The 18,842-nt window shown below is 48.8% G+C and overlaps 1 protein-coding gene across 2 annotated transcripts in view; it reads left to right on the top strand.

Annotated features, from left to right (window-relative positions):
- Positions 1 to 18,842, top strand: part of NAPB (NSF attachment protein beta) — a 39,772-nt gene that overhangs the window by 8,729 nt on the left and 12,201 nt on the right. The window contains exons 2-6 of one of the 2 annotated variants that reach the window (XM_029221746.1): positions 7,727 to 7,806; positions 12,337 to 12,453; positions 13,995 to 14,041; positions 14,133 to 14,210; positions 18,736 to 18,791. In XM_029221746.1, the coding sequence (XP_029077579.1) occupies positions 7,727 to 7,806; positions 12,337 to 12,453; positions 13,995 to 14,041; positions 14,133 to 14,210; positions 18,736 to 18,791 (378 nt within the window). Of the gene's footprint in view, positions 1 to 7,726; positions 7,807 to 12,336; positions 12,454 to 13,994; positions 14,042 to 14,132; positions 14,941 to 18,735; positions 18,792 to 18,842 lie in introns of those variants that run through there. The other variant, XM_029221745.1, reaches the window with a different exon arrangement.

An 18,842-nucleotide genomic window follows, 5' to 3' on the forward strand; every position in this document is an offset into this window, starting at 1 on the left:
CTTTGTAGTAAGTTTTGAAATCAGGAAGTAGGAGCCCTCCAGTTTTGTTCTTCCTTCTCAAGATTATTTTGGCATTTAGGATTCCTGTAATTTCTGCTGTAGGAAGGTGGCTGCCAGGTTTTGGTACATAGATATTCACAATTAATATAATTTCATTTGAATTGTATCTTTAGCATTATGAAGTGAATTTCTTTATTTCATTTGATACTTTTGAGCCCAAATTCTACCTTGTCTGATGCCAGCAATCCCTGCTTTCTTGTTACTTGCATTTGCCTGTTTTACAGCTGTGTTAGGTAAGAGGATTATACCTGATGCCTGTTGCCACGTGGCCTGTGCTGCCTCGCCCCAGGGAGAGGGCACCTCCCCTCCCCGTTGAGTCCAGGCGCAGTGCCAGGCAAGGTGGCCGGGACTGACTTTGAGGTAGGCAGTGAGAGCAGAAGCTGCAGGGGTCATTTGTGCTTCCGTCATGAGAGGAGTACACCCGATGGGGCCGCATTCCAGAACAGAGAGAAGACCCACGGAGAAAGAGCCAGCAGAGTCACAACCAGCACAAGGTAGAGTGAGAGAGAGAGAGAAGCTTTGGGAAGACACGGGGATATTTCTTGTTGCAACAAATCTAACAGACGCAGGTTGACATATTTGGCAAACTCCCGACCAGCTCTTTATCTTGATGCTTTCAGAATAGCTTTATTTTAGTTGTGTCTGTCATATTGAGCACAGAGTTGGGCTTTGTTTGTATAGATTTGTGAGCAAATCTAAAAATCCTCAGCACATTTACATTATTGGTATGACTGGCATATGGTTGATTTTTAATTCTGCCATTTTGTTATATTTGTTATGTACAGCTGACCCTTGAACAACATGGGTTGGAACTGCGTGCGTCCACTTACACGCGGGGTTTTTTCAGTAGTAGGTACTGCGGTGCTGCCCGATCTGTGGAACGCGAGGGTGCGGGCGGGGGACTGCGTGTTTGGAGGGCTGGCTGCACCAGGGTCAGCGCACCGACCCCCCGCACTGTTCAAGGGTCAACTGTATTGTGTTTTATTTGCGGTTTTTCTTCATGTGATCTCTTTTCTTCGCTTTTTATTTAGGAAATTTCGTCATTTTATTTTACTGGCTACCTTTATGCCGTGAATCTTTTTTAATGCCCTTCGCTTGGTTTTCTTACTTAGGCATCTAGTACTTTGTCTGCCCTGGAGAAAATCCATTACCTACCTATGTGCCACTCAGAGAGGGTGTCCTCCTTACCCCTTTATCCAGGGTGTGTGTGTATCGGAGAGGTTCAGTTATTCTTCCTCCGCTTACAGTGGGGTTATGTCCTCATAAACCCCTCGTAAGTTGAAAATGTATTTAATACCCCTAACCTACCGAACGTGATAGCTTAGCCTGGCCTTCCTTAAACATGCTCAGAACACTTCCATTAGCCTACAGTTGGGCAAAACAATCTAGCACAAAGCCTATTTTATAATAGTGTTGAATGTCTCTTGCTGTTCATTGAATAGGTACTGCAAGTGAAAAGCAGAGTGGGCATCTGGGTCCAGAATGGTTGTGAGTGTGTCGGTGATCACATGGCTGACTGCGAGCGCAGCTGGTGTCCCTGCCAGACCCATCACAAGAGAGGGTCTGCTGCATATCCCTAACTTGGGGAAGGATCAAAATTGGAAGCCTGGTTTTTCCTGAACGCTCCGCCTTCTATCAGTACGTTAGTGCGGCTTCTTTGATGACTAGGGTCATGGGGGTGGGTTGGGGCTTGCTGCCACTCCAGTTCTGCCTCCTCCCGTTTCCTAAGACCCTGAGTTTATTTCCACCTCCACTTTCTTTCCCTTCACTGCCAAGCCTCCTCTCCCCCTCCCTCCTGCAGAAGCAGGTCTTCTGGAGTCTGCCGCCTCTAGCCAGGCCACCCTTCCAGCCCCCCAGGTGCTCCAGGTCTCATACCTGCCTCCTTGACCCCACTCTGCGGCCCCTCCTTGCTGGGGTCTTGTCTGTGAGCTGCTGTTGCTGGGACCCTGCCGCACCCCGTCTTGTGTCCAGGCGTCCCCTCCTGATTTCTAGCAGGGGCTGTGTCCCTGGCTCTGCTAGTTCAGGGTCTTTGTTTAAATGAAGTCTTGTTGAATTCTGTCTGCTACTTTTGCCGTGAGTGTATTACGGGTGGTTGTATCTGCTCCTTGTTGATCTGTGTGGTTCTCGAGGATGTGAGGACGCACTTGTATTTAGGCAGCCATCGTTGTCCTATGGGAATCGCAAGTCTGAAAGATTAAGTTCAGTTTAAAACTTGAACTTTTATAAAGATTGAAATTAAATGTAAAAACTTCTCTTGGCAAGTCATGTTGTGTGTGTCATTTCTGAGTTTATCCAGTAATTCCTATTTTTGGCTTCTTTGTAATATTTAAGAATCTTGGTTTGTTTTACTAAAAGGTCCAATCTATACATACCTCTCCTCTTCAAGAGAGGTGACTCCCCATGTCAAGTCAAGGCATTGGGACTATTACAAATAAAGTCCAAGTAGCTTTCTTTGCTGCACCTGTTCTTATAACTTTATTTCAGCAAGTTATGCTTAAATGCAGATACTTTTGTCAGACAGTCTTTAAATGTCTCAGATTGTTTCCTGTGTCTGAGAATCTGTGATTATTTTTTCTTACATAAATGGAAATAAAGTGAGATGTTCTCAGAAGTTGGAATCCCAGGGTCCAGGGCAAAGCACTGAGGCCACCTGTCAAGTATGAGGCCCCTGCTTGTCTCCTGCCAGCTGCTCTGGGGGCGGTGCTCTGGGCCTTGGAGCTGTGTCTGCTCTTGGGGGCCAGGGAGGGAGGGGAGCAGATAGATGCCTACGTTTGTTGGTAGGCAGTCCGACTCCAAAGCCTGCGTGCTTGCACTACTCCTCCTGTTACTGGTTTGTGAAAAAGCAGAGGACTTCAGTCAAGCAGTTACAGGCATTTGGTATAAGAATTCAAATGAGCACTAAGAAGAGTATCTCCCTGGGGCCTCTGCATTCCACCTGCTGCAGGCACTCCGCTTTGTCATCAGGTGGAGGAAGCTGGACTGTTTACAGACATATTAAACCCAGAACTAAAATAACCCTGAAAGGGTTAAGTTTATCTAGGAAAACTCCCAAGTTTTAGAATCTGTGGAGATTACAGATATAAAGTATCAGATGAAAGTAAATTGCTTGTTGGAGGGTAAAAAGTAGAATAAATAGTTGTATATGGCTGTGATGTTGTGATATATGAAATATGTATATTTGCTCTCCACCCTGGGTTCCTGGCACGGAGCTGGTAAAGGCTTGTAAGACCCTGAGTGGTGAGGGTGAGAGGGGCGTGTTGTTATTCGTAATAAGCCCCTTTCAACCCTACCTGGGTTATGCTAATGAGGTGACTCAGGTGGGTCCTGGTGGCTTCGGGACAGGGGCTGGTTGTCAGAGGAAGCAGCCAGTGATTAGAGGGCTGGAACTTTCAGTCCCACCCCCAGGGGATTGAGTCAGCCACCAGGGTAGTCAGTCCCTCTGCCATGAGCCTTGTACAAACCCTACACGATGGGGCTCAGAGAGCTTCCGGGTTGGAGACACATGGAGGTGCTGCTCCCAGGGAGAGGATGTTCCTGGGGGGAGTGGGGCTCCCCGGGAGAGGGGGGCTCCCGGAGAGAGGGGGGCTCCGGGTGCCCTCCTGACACGCCTGCCCTGTGCCTCTCTCCCGTTTTGCTGTTTCTCAGCTGTGTCCTTGATAAGAAACCAGTGATAGGAATGTGTTTCTCTGAGTTCTGTGAATCCTTCCAGCAAATTATCGAATTTGAGGAGGAGGTTGTGGGAACGCCTGATTTGTAGCCGGTCAGTCAGAAGAACAGGGGACCCAGCACTTGCAACGGGCATCTGAAGTGCAGGTGCTCAACGCGCACTTCAGGACATCCCGCTGGTGGCCGCAGGGAATTGGAGAGTTGCTTAGCATAGAAAACCCACGTTTGGTGTCAGAAGTGTTGTGAATAGAGAAACTGTTTCCTTTAATGATAGAGGTATTTTAAAGAGACTTTGAATTTTTCACTTCTTTTCGGGATGCTTTCTGTATTTACTTGTTTTGAGGGACCCGTGGGAGAACTTGCAAATCTGTGATGTGGGCTGTTTCTTCCATGCAGACGCTGGGTCTTCAGCCTCGTGATTGAGGCCTGTGAGCCAGGCCCTGTGCTGGACCCTGTCCCGGCATCGGCCTGGTGGCTGGAGTGGTGTCACTGGTGAACGAGGAGGAGGAGCCCCTCCCAGCCCTGGGAAACTCAAAGTGATCCCTGTGTTCAGTCTTCCACAAGGTTTGACAGCCCTTCAGGGCGTTCTGATGATGAAGCCGAATTTTGTCTCTAGTCCTGCTTTGGCATCATCACAGCTCTGTGATTGTCACGCGGTAGGACACTTCTGAGCCAGATCTCGTGGGTTAAGAGCAGCGTTCTTTCCGCCTCAGCAGTTGCCCCACTTCTCTGGGGCATATCTCTTGGTGTGTGTCGTTGGTCCCCACGGCTCTTGATTTGGTGTCTCTGGCCCCCACCTGCGCACGTGCTCAGCTGCAGTTTCCCGCTGCTCCCAGATAGCTCTCGCTCATCACGAGGAAAATGCAAGACTTCCGCCGAGTGGAGGATTAATAGGCTGGTCTGCGTGTAGATGTCACCGGAGCTCTTCGGAATAATGGGCTGTGTGATTTTTCCCAGGCTAATTTTTTTCCTCCTAAACATTGAAATGAGAACAGGTGGGGGCTGGGGAAGGTAGTTAAGAGAGGCAGGGGCTTGCAGGCAGGCTCGGGCCCAGCTCCTCTGCTCCTGGGGGCTGGGGGAGGCGTGTGACTCTCACCCCATCTCCTTGGAACCTGGGGTGGGGATGTTAGACACTCTCAGACTTCTCCAGCACTGAAGTTAAATACTCTTCTTGGCATTCTGACCTCCTCCTGGGTAAGGACTTTGTTTTCTTAGTGATTTCTGGCAGGTCAGTGCCATGTACTGTACTATATCACTTTATAATGTAGACTCCCTCAATGAAACTTGTTTCTGTTTTTGAGGATCTACCTCACTTATAGGGGCTCTGCGTAATGATCAGTTGAATTATTTGAATGTGAATTCTGAATATCTGTCCTTAAAACTTATAAAAATCAGCGTTCATGGGTGTAGAACACAGTAGGCATTTGGAGTGACTTAAAAGTGTATTTTTTTCATGAATTCTTTAAGTTATGTCTGTTTATGACACATGAGTTCTCTGGTGCTTTTAACATGAGAAATTTTCTGGCAATTCTGTTTTAGGAGAGGTGAGGCAGGGTTCATTCATTATTTTTATAAACATCACTGAACCTGTTATCAGGTGTCAGCTCCACCACTGACCTTGGCTGGATGACCTTGGGCAAGCCATTGACCTCCAGATACAGTTTTCTCTTCTGTAACGTGGAGATCTTTTGTGGTCGTTGTAATAATGAAGATGACGTAAGGCATGTGGAAATATGCAGCATAAAACCTAGCATAATGTAGGTGGTCTATTATTCCTAGCTGAACCTGCTTCTGAAAATAATAGGATAAAGTATATTTTAATTAAGCTAGTTTTATTTGGAAACCTTTAATAAGAAGAATTGCACTGGACTTCCCTGGTGGCATAGTGGTTAAGAATCCGCCTGCCAGTGCAGGGGACACGGGTTCGAGCCCTGGTCCGGGAAGATCCCACGTGCTGCGGAGCAACTAAGCCCATGAGCCACAACTACTGAGCCTGCGCCCTAGAGCCCGTGAGCCACAACTACTGATCCCACGTGCCACAACTACTGCAGCCCACGCGCCTAGAGCCCGTGCTCTGCAACAAGAGAAGCCACCGCAATGAGAAGCCCATGCACCACAACGAAGAGTAGCCCCTGCTCACCACAACTAGAGAAAGCCTGCCAGTAGCAATGAAGACCCAACGCAGCCAAAAATAAATTTAAAAAAAAAAGAATGATTGCACTGTAATTACAGTTCAAGATTCCTGGTACATGTTAGAAAAATAAGACACAGAAAGTGGCAAGCCTTTGTTAGCTCCAAGGAGCTGTGGCTAAGATTGAAAGCTTTCTCAAGTTGGGAATTTTCCATTGGGATAATTAGCTTTTCTTTTTTCTTTTTTTTTTTTAAATGTAGCTCTGAAGTAGAGAAAAAGAAACATGAAGGTGTGAGTGAGAGAAGGCTTTGCCTATTCTGACGCTTCGTTTTTGGTGTGGTTTGTTGCCATCCTATCATTGGCTGTGTGACATAGCTTCCAAAGGGGTTTTTTTTTTAGAGGGGAGAGGAGCAGCTTTATTGAGATGTAATTCACATACCGTACAATTCACCTGTTTAAAGTGTCCAGTTGAGTAGTTTTAAGCATATTCACCGAGTTTTGCAACTGTCACAGCAAGCAGTTTTAGAACATTTGCATCACCCCAGAGAGAAGCTCCGTGCCCTCCCCCCTCATTTTTCTCTAGCACTTCCAGCTCTAGGCAACCACCAGTCTGCTTTCTGTCTTTGTAGACCGGCCTGTTGTAGACCTTTCATGTGAGTGGTGTGCTCCTCTGGGACTGGCTCTTCACTGCACATTATGTTTTTTGAAGGCTCGTCTACGTTGTAGTAGGATCAGTACTTCATTCCTTTTTATTGTCTGATCTCCTCCATTGTGTGTGTACCTCCTTTATCATGTGATGGACGTTTGGGTGGTTTCCATTTTTGCCTGTCATGAATAACGCTGCTGTGAACATTTGTGTACAAGTTTTTGTGTGGACTAATGTTTTCATTTCTCTTGGGTATGTACCTAGGGGTAGGATTTCTAGGTCATATAGTAACTGTGTTTAACCTTTTGAGCAGCTGCCAAACTGCTATCCAAAGTGGCTTTTCATACAATTTGCCACCTGTACCGGCAGCATATGAAGGTTCCAGTTCCCGCACATCCTCCCTGACGTTTGTTAGATCTGTCTTTTGATCCTAGCCAGCCTAGTGGGAGTAAGTGATACCTCGTTTGTGGTTTGATTTGCATTTCTCTGATGGCTAATGATGTTGAGTATCATTCATTCATATTTTTGGCTGCGTTGAGTCTTCGTTGCCATGTGCAGGCTTTCTCTAGTTGCGGCGAGCGGGGGCTACTCTTTGTTGTGGTGCACAGGCTTCTCATTGCGGTGGCTTGTCTTGTTGTGGAGCGTGGGCTCTGGAGCGCAGGCTCAGTAGTTGTGGCGCACGGGCTTAGTTGTTCTGCGGCATGTGGGATCTTCCCGGACCAGGGCTCGAGCCTGTGTCCCCTGCATCGGCAGGCGGATTCTTAACCACTGGGCCACCAGGGAAGCCCTGGGTTTTGTTTTTACTTTTAAGTCTGAATAAACATAGTGCTGAAATCTTGGATGTTAAAAGTGTCAAGATGTCTTTATCCTAATTTCCTTTGAAAAATATACTTCTCATTTCTCAGAATGAGTAAAACTTCAGTTTTCAAGCATGGAAAAGACTCTGGTTGAGGGTGTAAGCCCTGAGTCCTGCTACATCTGTATTTGAGTCTCAGTTCTGTGGCATCCTTGCTGTGTGGCTACTTTCTTATGCTTCAGTTTCCTCATCTGGACAACAGGGATAATTAGAGTAACTCCTTTGAACAGCTGTTAAGGTTCTCTAATGCTGGTCTGGCATATAGTAAGTGCTCATTAAATGTTTATTGTTTGAGGGAGGAGGGGAGGATTAGGGATGTGGATGGTTGTTATAGTAAAACTTAACCTCACTTTTTAATTTTTCTCAGAGGAAACACAAGAATAGAAGAAGCTTGTGAAATGTATACCAGAGCTGCAAATATGTTCAAGATGGCTAAGAATTGGAGTGGTATGTATAAAGTTTTTGTTTGTTTGCTTTTTAGGCAAATAACTTTAAAATCACTTTGAAGGAGGAAATGACTGTCTGCCTTCCCCTTAGAAAAACTGCTGGCTGTGGACCGGGAGAGGGGGGGCCTTGATCCAAGGGAACAAAGCTTGAAATCCTGGCTGAAGTTTAAGCATAGAGGCCGTGTCTGTTTTAGTGTCTGTAAACCCTTTCATACAGTGGGTATGTGGTGATTAAAAAGACTTAAAGTTACTTGGATTTAAGAATAGTAATCTTTGCTTCTCGTTAATGCGCTGAAATAAATTCAGTACCGCAAGGAATGAAAGTTGTAGTAAAACTTATTGAAAACAAGTAGGATAAACAGGAGAGTCTGCTTTTGTTTACCTAAACCTTGGTGGAGAATTTCTAACCATTTCTTACTCTGATAACTGGTTGTAATCCACTGAGAAATGCAGCAGTGGGAGGTGTTATTTCTGTAAACCCTGACAGACTCGTCCGTTTCTAACATAATGCTTTCTACTGGGGGAAATTACACAAAATAAAATCAGAATTCTTTTCGTTGTTCTGAGAGGGGATGGCTTTTTCTAACACTGGTTTGAGAAACAAATTTATCCTCTACCCCTGGAGAAAGGAGTTCTGTGCTGGGGTTTTTCTGTAGTGCAGGTGGAGACAGCCTTTGACAGGGCAGGACATGGGTCTCCAGCCCCCTCGCACCTGCAGATGACCTGAGGCGGGGTCTTGCCCTCTCTAAGTGTGTCTCCCCGTGTGCTTTCCCAGCTTGATCGAGATGTCAGTGACACATCGCATCACGTAAGCGTGAGGTGTGTGGTGTGACGATTTTCCCCCTTGCTTCTAAGGCTGACACTTTAAAATCATTTCAGTGAAGAAAATGCTGTTGAACTGGATGACCCTAAAAGGTCTTTTCTGGCTGTAAAATTCTTTTTATAGGTTTAGTTGTAGGTTAAAAAGGTATGTTCTGTTTCCGAAGTGCATTTATACCTGAATTATAATGTATTTTAAAATGGAGGAGAAAAGAGTATTAGCATTCACATCTTTTGTTTGGTTCAGGTCCTGTAATCATATGTAAAAGGTGAACTTATCTAAAAAGACCCTTTCTTTATTTGGTGACCAGATGTTCTAAACTTTGGAAATGCCTTTCAGCAGGGCATTACCGGTTATGTAACCGAGGGGGACGTGTGTGCACTCCCCACCCCGACCCCAGTGATCTCTTGCCTGGACTGTTACCTCCCTGCTTCTTTACTTTCCTAGTGTGTTTTAATGAAGAAAACAAAGTAATCCCGTTAAATCTTAAGTCAGGTCATGTTATTTCAAATCAGAACTACAGTCCTTCACGGTGCCCTTCAGGATCTACTCGATCTCCCATCCCCTCCCGACTCTGGACACTTCTCCTGCCCACCCACTCCTTCCCCGGCTCTTTCCTCTGAGCCTCTGACTGTGCTGTACCGTCCCTCTGGCACTCTCTTCCCTACAGTAGGGCATGGCCAGTCCCTGTTTTTTCCAGGTCCTTCTACAAATGTCATCGTCGTCTTAGGTCTTTCCTGGCCGTCACTTTTAAAGATAGCAGTCCTCTCTTCTGGGAAGCCCCGCTCCCTTTTCTCCGATGCCCTTACCACCATCTAGCAAAAATAAATGAAGTACATTTGTTCATTTGTATTGTCTGTGCTTTTATTATGCGCTGTCCCTCACTAGAACATAAACCTTAGAAAGCCAAGGTGTTTCTGGGCTTTATCTCTGCTCTACCTACAGGCCCTGGACCAGTATGTGCAACACGATAGATACTGAGCATATTTGTGTAGTGAATTAATAAGCATTAGGTTCTTTGAATTTGGGATTAACAGATACACACCACTATACATAAAATAGATAAACAACAAGGACCTATTGTATAGCACAGGAAACTATACTCAATCTTTTGTAATAACCTATAATGGAAAAGAATCTGAAAATGAATAGATATATATATATAACTGAAACACTTTGCTGTACACCTGAAACTAACACAGCATTGTAAATCAACTCTACTTCAATTTTAAAAATGGTTAAAAAATGAAATAAACTGAAAAAAAATCAGGTTCTTTGAAATTACTTCCATGTCCTAGTGGTTGGTGATCATGACACCACAGCATTTGTTTATAGTTTTAGAAGTTCTTTTATAAAGTAATTCATCTGCTACTCCAATTTTGAGAGGTCATCCTGGCAGGTATTAGATGTTTACAGTTGAGGAAACTGGGCCTGAGAAAGTGTGTAACTTTGTCTTTGAAGGAGCATGTATTAAACCACTTCCAAGTTTGGAGAGACGGAGCTGGCATTTTTAGCGGTGGTTGGAATGAGTGCTCAGACTGAAAAAGTGAGCCAGCACCTAGTTTTGGAAGGTGGGAGTGTGAAATTGTAAAATCAAAGCTCTTAATATTGTCTGGGGAGGACTTCCCTGGTGGCGCAGTGGTTAAGAATGCTCCTGCCAGTGCAGGGGACACGGATTCGAGCCCTGGTCCAGGAAGATCCCACATGCCACGGAGCAACTAAGCCCGTGCGCCACAACTCCTGAGCCTGCGTGCCACAGCTGCTGAAGCTTACATGCCTAGAGCCCGTGCTCCACAACAAAGAGAAGCCACCACAATGAGAAGCCCGCGCACCACAACGAAGAGTAGCCCCTGCTCACCGCAACTAGAGAAAAGCCTGCACGCAGCAACAAAGACCCAACGCAGCCAAAAAAATCAATCAGTCAATTTATTAAAAGAAAAAAGATCATCCGGGGAAGTGGAGCCAACACGGCAGAGCCTGGATGCCATGCTGTTACCCTCAGCCAGGGAAGGATGGACCACAATTGGTTCTGGGACGGCCAGCACAAATAAACTGTCAAAAACTAAATTATTGGTGGGAGAGGGAGGATTTGGTTGTAAAAGAAATGATGACACTTAAACACAGCAAAGCACAGGTGTTCTCTAAGGACATTTACGTGTGATAATGACAATGGCCAACATGCGTGCAAGTGCCTGGGGCCAGGCTGTTCTGAGCGTTTTGCCTAGAAGGTCCAAGTGATGGCTACACGCTTCTGAGGCCGAGCCCATCAGAGCCACTCTTTGGCCACTACATTCCTGAACTGCCACTGGGAAGTTCACAGCTGCCCGTAGGACCTGGGTGCCTGCCCACCACCCTGGCAGTGGCTTGGCCCCTCCTCTGGGCCTCTGGGTTCACGGTCCACCAAGGTAGGGGTCAAGGCCTGGCGGGCAGGCTTCTGCAGTCCCAGCTCCAGCCGCAGGCCAGTGTCTGCTTGGACTGGCAGGGCCCAGGCCACGCTGGTGGGTAAATATTTTCAGAAGTGCCTGGGCACTCTTTTGCCTTGCACAGAGCAAGACTTGAATCTGGGCAGGCTGGTTCAGGGGTTTGTGCTGCCTCTTCTCCCTCAGGTGGAGATCCAGAGACCGCAGTGGGAATTATGTAGTTTCCTCTGGAAGTGTGGTTGGGACACGGAGAGCCACTGAAGCTTCAGTGGAATTGACTGTTCTGTTTCTGAAAAGAAATGTAAAGTAAATGTTTAATACCATCAGGGTTCTTAGGCGTCTGTCACCGTTTTTTATACTTTTCTGAATGTCTTTGAAACATTTATGACTGAAAATTTTTTTTAAGTACCAGGAGGTTTTGTGATACTCTTGGTCGTGCCTTTCCTAATGGGGCGAGCTCTCCCTCCGTCCCTGCTGGTCCTGACTTCCGACTCCAGACCCTCATCAGCCACCCCCAGTCCTGGTTCTCCCCTGCGCTTGAGGACCTAGTGGTGAAGTGGGTTCATCCTCGTCCAGGCCCCATGCTGACCTTCACAGCCTCCTGGGTGGGCCTGACCTCCTCCGCCCCAGCCCGGTCCTTCCTCCTTCGTTCCTCCATTTCAGCCCCACCAGAAGCCACATTTCCTGATCCAGAACCTTCTCTGGAAAAGCTGAGTGCATGAACCTCTCACGCTGTGCCCCCGGACAGCACCCGTGTGACTGCGGGGAAGTGTGCCAGTTCCACACCAAGTGGGACATGCACAGTTCAACCCCATGGGTCTCTGTCAGACTTTGTCATAAACTTAGGAAAGAGCTTTGACTTTAGAAATTGTGGGCCTCTCTTCACTCCTTGAGAGCCTGCTCTGGGAGCCTTTGTCGCTGTTTCTCCGGTGATGCCAGCTGAGCCAGTGGACACAGAGAGATGGGCGGTGCTCATCCTCGCCTGCGGACCCTCCTGGCCTCACGCCTCTGCGGAGACGCCCTGTTGGTGCGGGGCCTGTGCCGGGGACAGAGCTGAACATCCGCCGCCGGGCGGTCAGTGTGGAAGGAGGCCTGGGGCTGAGAGGAGCCCTTGTTGCTGTCCCCCTGGGTCCTGGGCGTCTTCGTGGCCACCCAAGGTGCACTGGGTCACAGGCACGTGTGCTGCTGTCAGGGATGGGGCCTTCCCCAGGCGGGCGTGGGCCGGGCTCCTGGAGCAGGGCCGCTCTGCAGGGTGCTTGCTCCTCTGTGCTGAGTCATTTGTCTTCTTCAGCTGCAGGAAATGCGTTTTGTCAGGCAGCCAAGCTCCATATGCAGCTGCAGAGCAAACACGACTCCGCCACCAGCTTTGTGGATGCTGGGAACGCCTACAAGAAGGCAGACCCCCAAGGTGAGCCGCGCTCTGTCCCGTGCCCCCCGGACCTCACGCAGGTTGTGCTGCTAGAGCGAGATGCTCGTGCTTCAGGACGGTGGAGATTTGGGGATTTTTAACTGCAATCAGCTGAAGCTTTTATGAGGAGAAAATCTATTAAATTTATCCAGCTTAGTGCTCAACACCATTTTCTTGAACTCCATTGTGGAGTTGCATTATGGACAGTTTTTTGGAAATTAGCGTTAATTTTATCTAAGTCTTACCTTAATTGTGTGAGTGTGTACATCGCTCACTAAAGGAAACGAGTGTTCCCTCGCTCCCGAATAGTGTGTGTGGAGATCCAGTTAATGGGAGGTCGTAAAATCCTATAGTTGAAAACAGCTTATTCACACAGCATTCATGTGACTTCTTTAAAAAGTGTTTTTCAAACACTTTAGGTTTTGAGGAAAGAATGATCTTGGGTATTTGAAGAGGTGAAGTTTTGCAGACGTTCTTTCTTTTTGAGTTAGAGGAGTGCACACTTAGCGATTGAAGGCCTCATCTCCTCCCTCCACACGTGCACTGGTGGCTGTGGAACCTCCCTCCTTGTTTCAGCAGCCCGTTTTAACACAGAAATCCCAGCTCTTGTGAATATATCACACTGAAACAAGCTATTTCAAGGGCTGTGGTATAAGGATTAGCCACAGTTTATTTTCTAAAGGGGAAAAACTGGGCACAGCCTAAGTGCACAGTAGAATCACCTCACATCAGTATTTCAGAGTGTGTTGCAGGCACTGAACCTCTGGCTTCAGGGTGTCTCACTGACCTGGGAAATGTTCTCACGGCAGCTGAGGAGCCATGGAGAGCCGAAATCTGAAATTCACAATACGTCAGTGCTCATAGAAATGCATCCAGAAAACACAGGGAGGAAAAGTGCATCAAATTCCTAGCTGGGGGTTTGAGCGGGTTTTGTGGGTAGCTTTTCTATTTTTCTGTATTTTTAACGGCATAACAATCCACATTTCTTATGCAGCTTAGGGGGAAATTGCTTTTATTTTCACTAATCTACTTATCTTTCTGATCCTTCGGTCAGGCCTCTTTGCTCTGCTGCCTCTTTAGAGCAAAAGCAGTAAACTTGGTGCCGCCGACCGCTTGCCAGCGTTGTAAACGCCACCGTGTGGTGGGGAGCTGTCGGCTCACTGTTTCAGAAAATGAGTGTCATTAGCACTCTCGTTTATTAGATTTTTTCTTCCTATTGGTATTTGTTAGTACACCGAAAGTTAGTGTCTTTTAACACTGTACAAAAAGTACTGTCTTTCAAAATTAATACATACACGTGATACCAGCGAGGAGTGCGCTGCACTTAAGGTTTTAGTGGATAGATTGACAGGTGTTGATGACACTTCCGTGGACAGGTTCCGCGAGGGGCTGGACGTGTGTTTGCTTTTTGCCAACCACCCTGCCCCCGCCCCGCCCCAGCGGGGCCCCTTAGCCGTGTAGAAGCAGCCAGGAAGACAGGCTCAGCGAACCCTCTGACTGAATGGATTTTTCATTGTCTTTCTTGAATGCCTTCGCTTCAGAGGCTATCAACTGCTTAAATGCAGCCATCGACATTTACACAGACATGGTAAGACATGCCTTGCTTGAGCGGCCGTGGGGTGGAACCCTCGAGATAGCTCACAGTTAACCGGGATGTGACTGCTTTGTTTCCTCCCCAGGGAAGGTTCACGATCGCGGCCAAGCACCACATCACCATCGCGGAGATCTACGAGACGGAGCTGGTGGACATCGAGAAGGTGTGTGGACAGGGGAGGCGGCGGGCAGGGACCCCAGGCGCCACTGCAGTGGGCTCGTGAGGGCAGAGGGATGTGCGCGCAGACAGGGTCATGTGGAGACCTCGGGCTGGGGCGGGAGGGAGAGCCCTGCCAGCTCCCCAGGCTGCCTCCCTCCAACTGGGGACGGCGTTGATGTAAAACCGAGCGCCGTGGGAAGCAGGCGCAAGTCAGGGAGGAGCGGCTTGCACTGTCTGGGGCGGACGCTGAGCTCTCAGAGGTCACCCTTCACCCCGTGCCTGTTGCTCGCGCTGGACCGTTGTCACTCTTGTCTCTCTTCCTCTCCTGTTTCACCTCTTCCCTCGGCCTCTGGAGCACGGCCCCCGCTTGGTTCTCTGCCCCCCACCCTTGGCAGGTTCCTCCTCTCCCCTTGGGGCTGGGCCCTCGTCCGCTCTCACTGTGCTTGCTCCCGTGCTCCTGTCTGTGCTCACGCAGCATCCCAGCTTGAAGTGTCCCGTGTATGCTGGCAACTCGCCATCCTCGTTTGCAGGAGATCAGGTTGTTTCTCCGCTGTTTCCAACCTTGCAGGTGGCCTCCTGCGCCCCACGGATTGGCCCCTCACCCAGCACCTTTCAGGCTCCCCTCTTCCTCGTCCCCCCTTGCTCTCCTGCTTCCCCTGCAGCAGCCACCCTGACCTCTGCTGACCCTCGCAAGCAGGGTCTTTGCGCTGCTTGTCCCTTTGCCCTGAGCTTTTCTCCCACACGTCAGTTGTCCTTCAGAGCTTTGCTCATTTGTAACTGTGATGAGAAGTATCACAGCCACCTAGTTAAAACTGGGACCTCAGCCCTCACGGGGACACACCCAGATGCCCTCCCACCTCAGTGGCCCCCTTACAGGCGCTCTGATGGCCTGCTCACCATCCCTGTGTTGCCGTCTCCCTCCACTGGAGTGGGTGCCCCACGTCAGCCCGAACCTTCCTGTGGTTTACTGGTGTGTCCGAGAGCCCAGGCTCTGATGAGTGAGCAGAGGATGCCCTCACTGTCACGCTGCACCCGCCAGAGCAGACGGAGTCTCAGGCGGGGAGGCCCTCTCGGTACTGCAGTCAGACAGGCCTTGTTAACGTCGCCCTTTGACTTCATGCTGACGCCCCTTGTGGTCACGCAGCTCAGAACTCTCTGGCTCGTTTCATGGACTTGACTTTGAGCCGTTTTTGTCATACTGTGCCATGCTCTGCTGAGGCTGCCCTTAGACCTTGACTACATCAGGGCAGTACGCCCCGTCTCTGCGGCGAGCTTTTCTGCAGACCCAGGAGGAGGTGATGAGCCCCAGACCTGAGCCCTCCTTTGCCCCCGGGCGCAGAGTCGGTGGCAGAGCAGGAGGAGCCGAGTCCGGGTGGCTGGGGTGGCTCCACATCTGTACTGAGCTGAACCACCTTGCGGGGATGAGCGCCGCTGGGCAGAGCGTTTCTCCAGCCGAGGCCGCTGCGTCCGCTCCTGTCCTCGGTGGTCAGTCCTCTGTCTTCCGGGGTGGTCTTGGGCAGCCTCTTTACGACATGCATCTCCAGAAGATTCAGGGCGGATAAACGACCAGTGGCGAGCTCTTGTTTTCCTTCTTCTTGAACAAAGTTGACAGTTTGTCACGCACAGGAGCTTCTGCAGCCTGTCGCCCGCGGTGTTCCTGCCATTCTGCAGGGTGCCCGTGGGCAGCACCTCCTGGCGCTTACGTGGGGCCTGTCACGGTGCGTCCTAAGAACCACATCACTCAGCACATGCGTGGGGCTCAGCCCGTCTTGCTCCCTCACGTTGGGCTCCTGTGTCTAGAAACGTCCTCACCCTCGCCTCCCTGGCGGGACTCTCCAGGCTGTGTTGGTGGTGCATGATGTTTCTTTGAAAAATCAGTTACACTGAGGCATCTTATGTCTGATTCATTGTGTTTCTTCCCTGTTTAATGTGGCCACAATGTGTCCCCTGGTTCACTCAGATTTTAGCTGGTGAACAAGGAAACGTGAAGTTCCATAAACTCACGATACTCCTTTGACTTCCAAGTAAAACATTAGTATAATAATAATCAGTAATATTCAGTGACCCAGAGGAGCTCTGACTCGTGTCCGTCTCAGCCCCTGGAGAACGTGATTTCATGTTGTCTGTTACAGTGTAGGGTAAGTGTCTATGGCAGGTTCTCAGGGCGTAGGTTCTGAAAGAATGATCCCATCTGAAGGCTGTTTAAGGCTGTTTCACCTACAAAGTGGACCCTTGAGCTTGACCCTCAGCTGTTGCGTTTGCCTTAAGACTCCGCTGGTGAGCGCAGTCCTAGAGTCCAGTCTCTGCCTTCAGGGCCCAGTGTTCTCCGTCACCGTGACGCCTACCAGACTCCCCAAGGAGGAGTACTGTGATTCCTTTGGCACGCTATCCAAATTACAGGATAATAACTGCTTTTTGTGTCTGGATTTATTGTTACATGTGCTGTTGTTATTGGCGGCTGTGTTCTACTTTTTTTTTTTTTTTTGCGCTACACGGGCCTCTCACTGTTGTGGCCTCTCCTGTTGCGGAGCACAGGCTCCGGACGCGCAGGCTCAGCGGCCATGGCTCACGGGCCCAGCCGCTCCACGGCATGTGGGATCTTCCCGGACCGGGGCACGAACCCGTGTCCCCTGCATCGGCAGGCGGACTCTCAACCACTGCGCCACCAGGGAAGCCCTCTACTTTTGATACTTATTATCATCCTTGAAATTGTAAGATACTCTGGGCTGAATTCTAACGTGTAAGGGTTGACTTGTGCCTGATTAATGTCACTATGTGTTAAAATTCCACACTAGTGTGAACATCCAAAGATAACCCGTGCCCAACCTCTTTTCTCTGAAACTTCTCTGTTAAGCGCTAGGTAAGTTTTTTTTCAACTGTTTTCTGTGAAAACTTGGGAATACCATGAAACTTGATTCGTGGTTTAATTAGCATTATTAATTATTAAAAACCAAACAGAATTTTTCTTTTACTATGATAACTCTAGCTGTAGCTTAGAGCTATAATGTCTTGATGAACCAGTGTCATTGTTTACTACGTGTCAGGTTACACCGTATCATCCGCATTTGGCCTTTTTTTTTTACCCTCCAAAACAGCAGTTCCACATGGTTCAGCCCGGCACTGTTCCCTGAGTTCTGGGCGGTAGGAGCCAGGAGGGTGAGTAGTATGTACGCTCCCTCCCTGGGAAGAGGTTATACAGCCTGGTACTCTTTACACAGTGATTTGGTATTGTTTCCCATACTTAACCCCATTATTACGATGGGAAAGGGTGCAAAGTACTTCAGAGAATGAGGACAGTTCAGAGATAATGTTTGACTAATCAGAAATTCATGGGAAACCTTTCTTTGATAGGCATTCCCGTGAGTCATGATGGTGCTGGTAGTGTAATCCGGGCCACCTGTGAAATGCAGCTGCCCACGTCCCCTCAGCACCTGTTTGCTGAGCACCCGCTGTGTGACAGGCGTCGCGCTGGGCTTGGGAGCAAAGCCACGTGGGCCTGCCTGCCCTCAGAGCTAATGGTGTAGTGGGAGAGTAAAGCATGCGCGCGCGCGCGCGCGCGTGTGTGTGTGTGTGTGTGTGTGTGTGGGCTCTGACTGTGCTCCAAAAGGGTGGATTCCAGGTGTTTCCTCCACGTGTCTGTATTTGTATATACTCTTTTCTGGCTGTTTTTATTTACTGTTTCATGAAGAACTTTCGTACTGATACTTTGTATCATTATTCTTCATCTTAGCCCGGTAGCCCATTATGTTTAACCACGGGGTCACTGCTCCAGCAGGCACGGTTCTGCTTTCTGAGCTGTCAGGTGCTTGATTTCACTAAGTCTTAAGCCGCAGCATGACAAGGGCTTCTAGCTTTCCAGGCTGCAGCCTGTTTCCTCTCCACTTGATTGTTCACAGCTCCCCCCATCTTAGGTGGAAGGCAACACCTTTATTCTGGATGACCCTTAGGTATCCGTGAGGAACGTCTGTGCTGCTGCAGCAAGCCATAGATCTGAATGCAATAGGGCCTCACACGTCTCTGAAATAACAGTCCACTGTCACTGCTTGGGGTTTGGCGGTCGTGGGGACATCACTTGGGAACCAGGCTGACAGAAGGGCTGCCATCTTCAGTTTGCGGCTTCCAGCATCACTAGACGTGGCCCTTGCCTTCCAGCTCACGGGAAGGGGACAGGCCTGGAGAAGGCTGCAGAGTCAGATGTGTGGGTCACATCTGGAGGTGGCCCACAGCGTGTCTGCTTACATCCCATTGGGAAGGACAGGTCACCTGGCTGCCCCTAACTGCAGCAGGCCTGGGGAGACGGGGTGGCAGGGCATTTGTTGGGTGGGAGGTAGGGAAGAAGAGATTTTGATGGACAGCAAGCCATCTGCTGGAAGCGCATGCTTTCTTCTGTTCCCAAAATAAAGCAGGCCGGGTTGAGAAAGATTTGCTGCTGGAAAAGGTTTATTTATAGGAAAAGTATCTGTGCAAATGTAGTTTTTAAATGCAACTCTTAAACAAATGGTTGGAATAAGACGTGTGTGTGTTTGCAGGCTGTCGCCCATTACGGACAGTCAGCTGATTATTACAAAGGGGAAGAATCCAACAGGCAAGTATTATTTTCCTTGATGTAATTCAGTGGGTTTTGTTACATGTAATA

Source organism: Monodon monoceros, unplaced genomic scaffold, assembly GCF_005190385.1.
Source record: "Monodon monoceros isolate NGI ecotype Baffin Bay Population unplaced genomic scaffold, NGI_Narwhal_1 Super_Scaffold_13, whole genome shotgun sequence".
Taxonomy (NCBI): Eukaryota; Metazoa; Chordata; class Mammalia; order Artiodactyla; family Monodontidae; genus Monodon; species Monodon monoceros.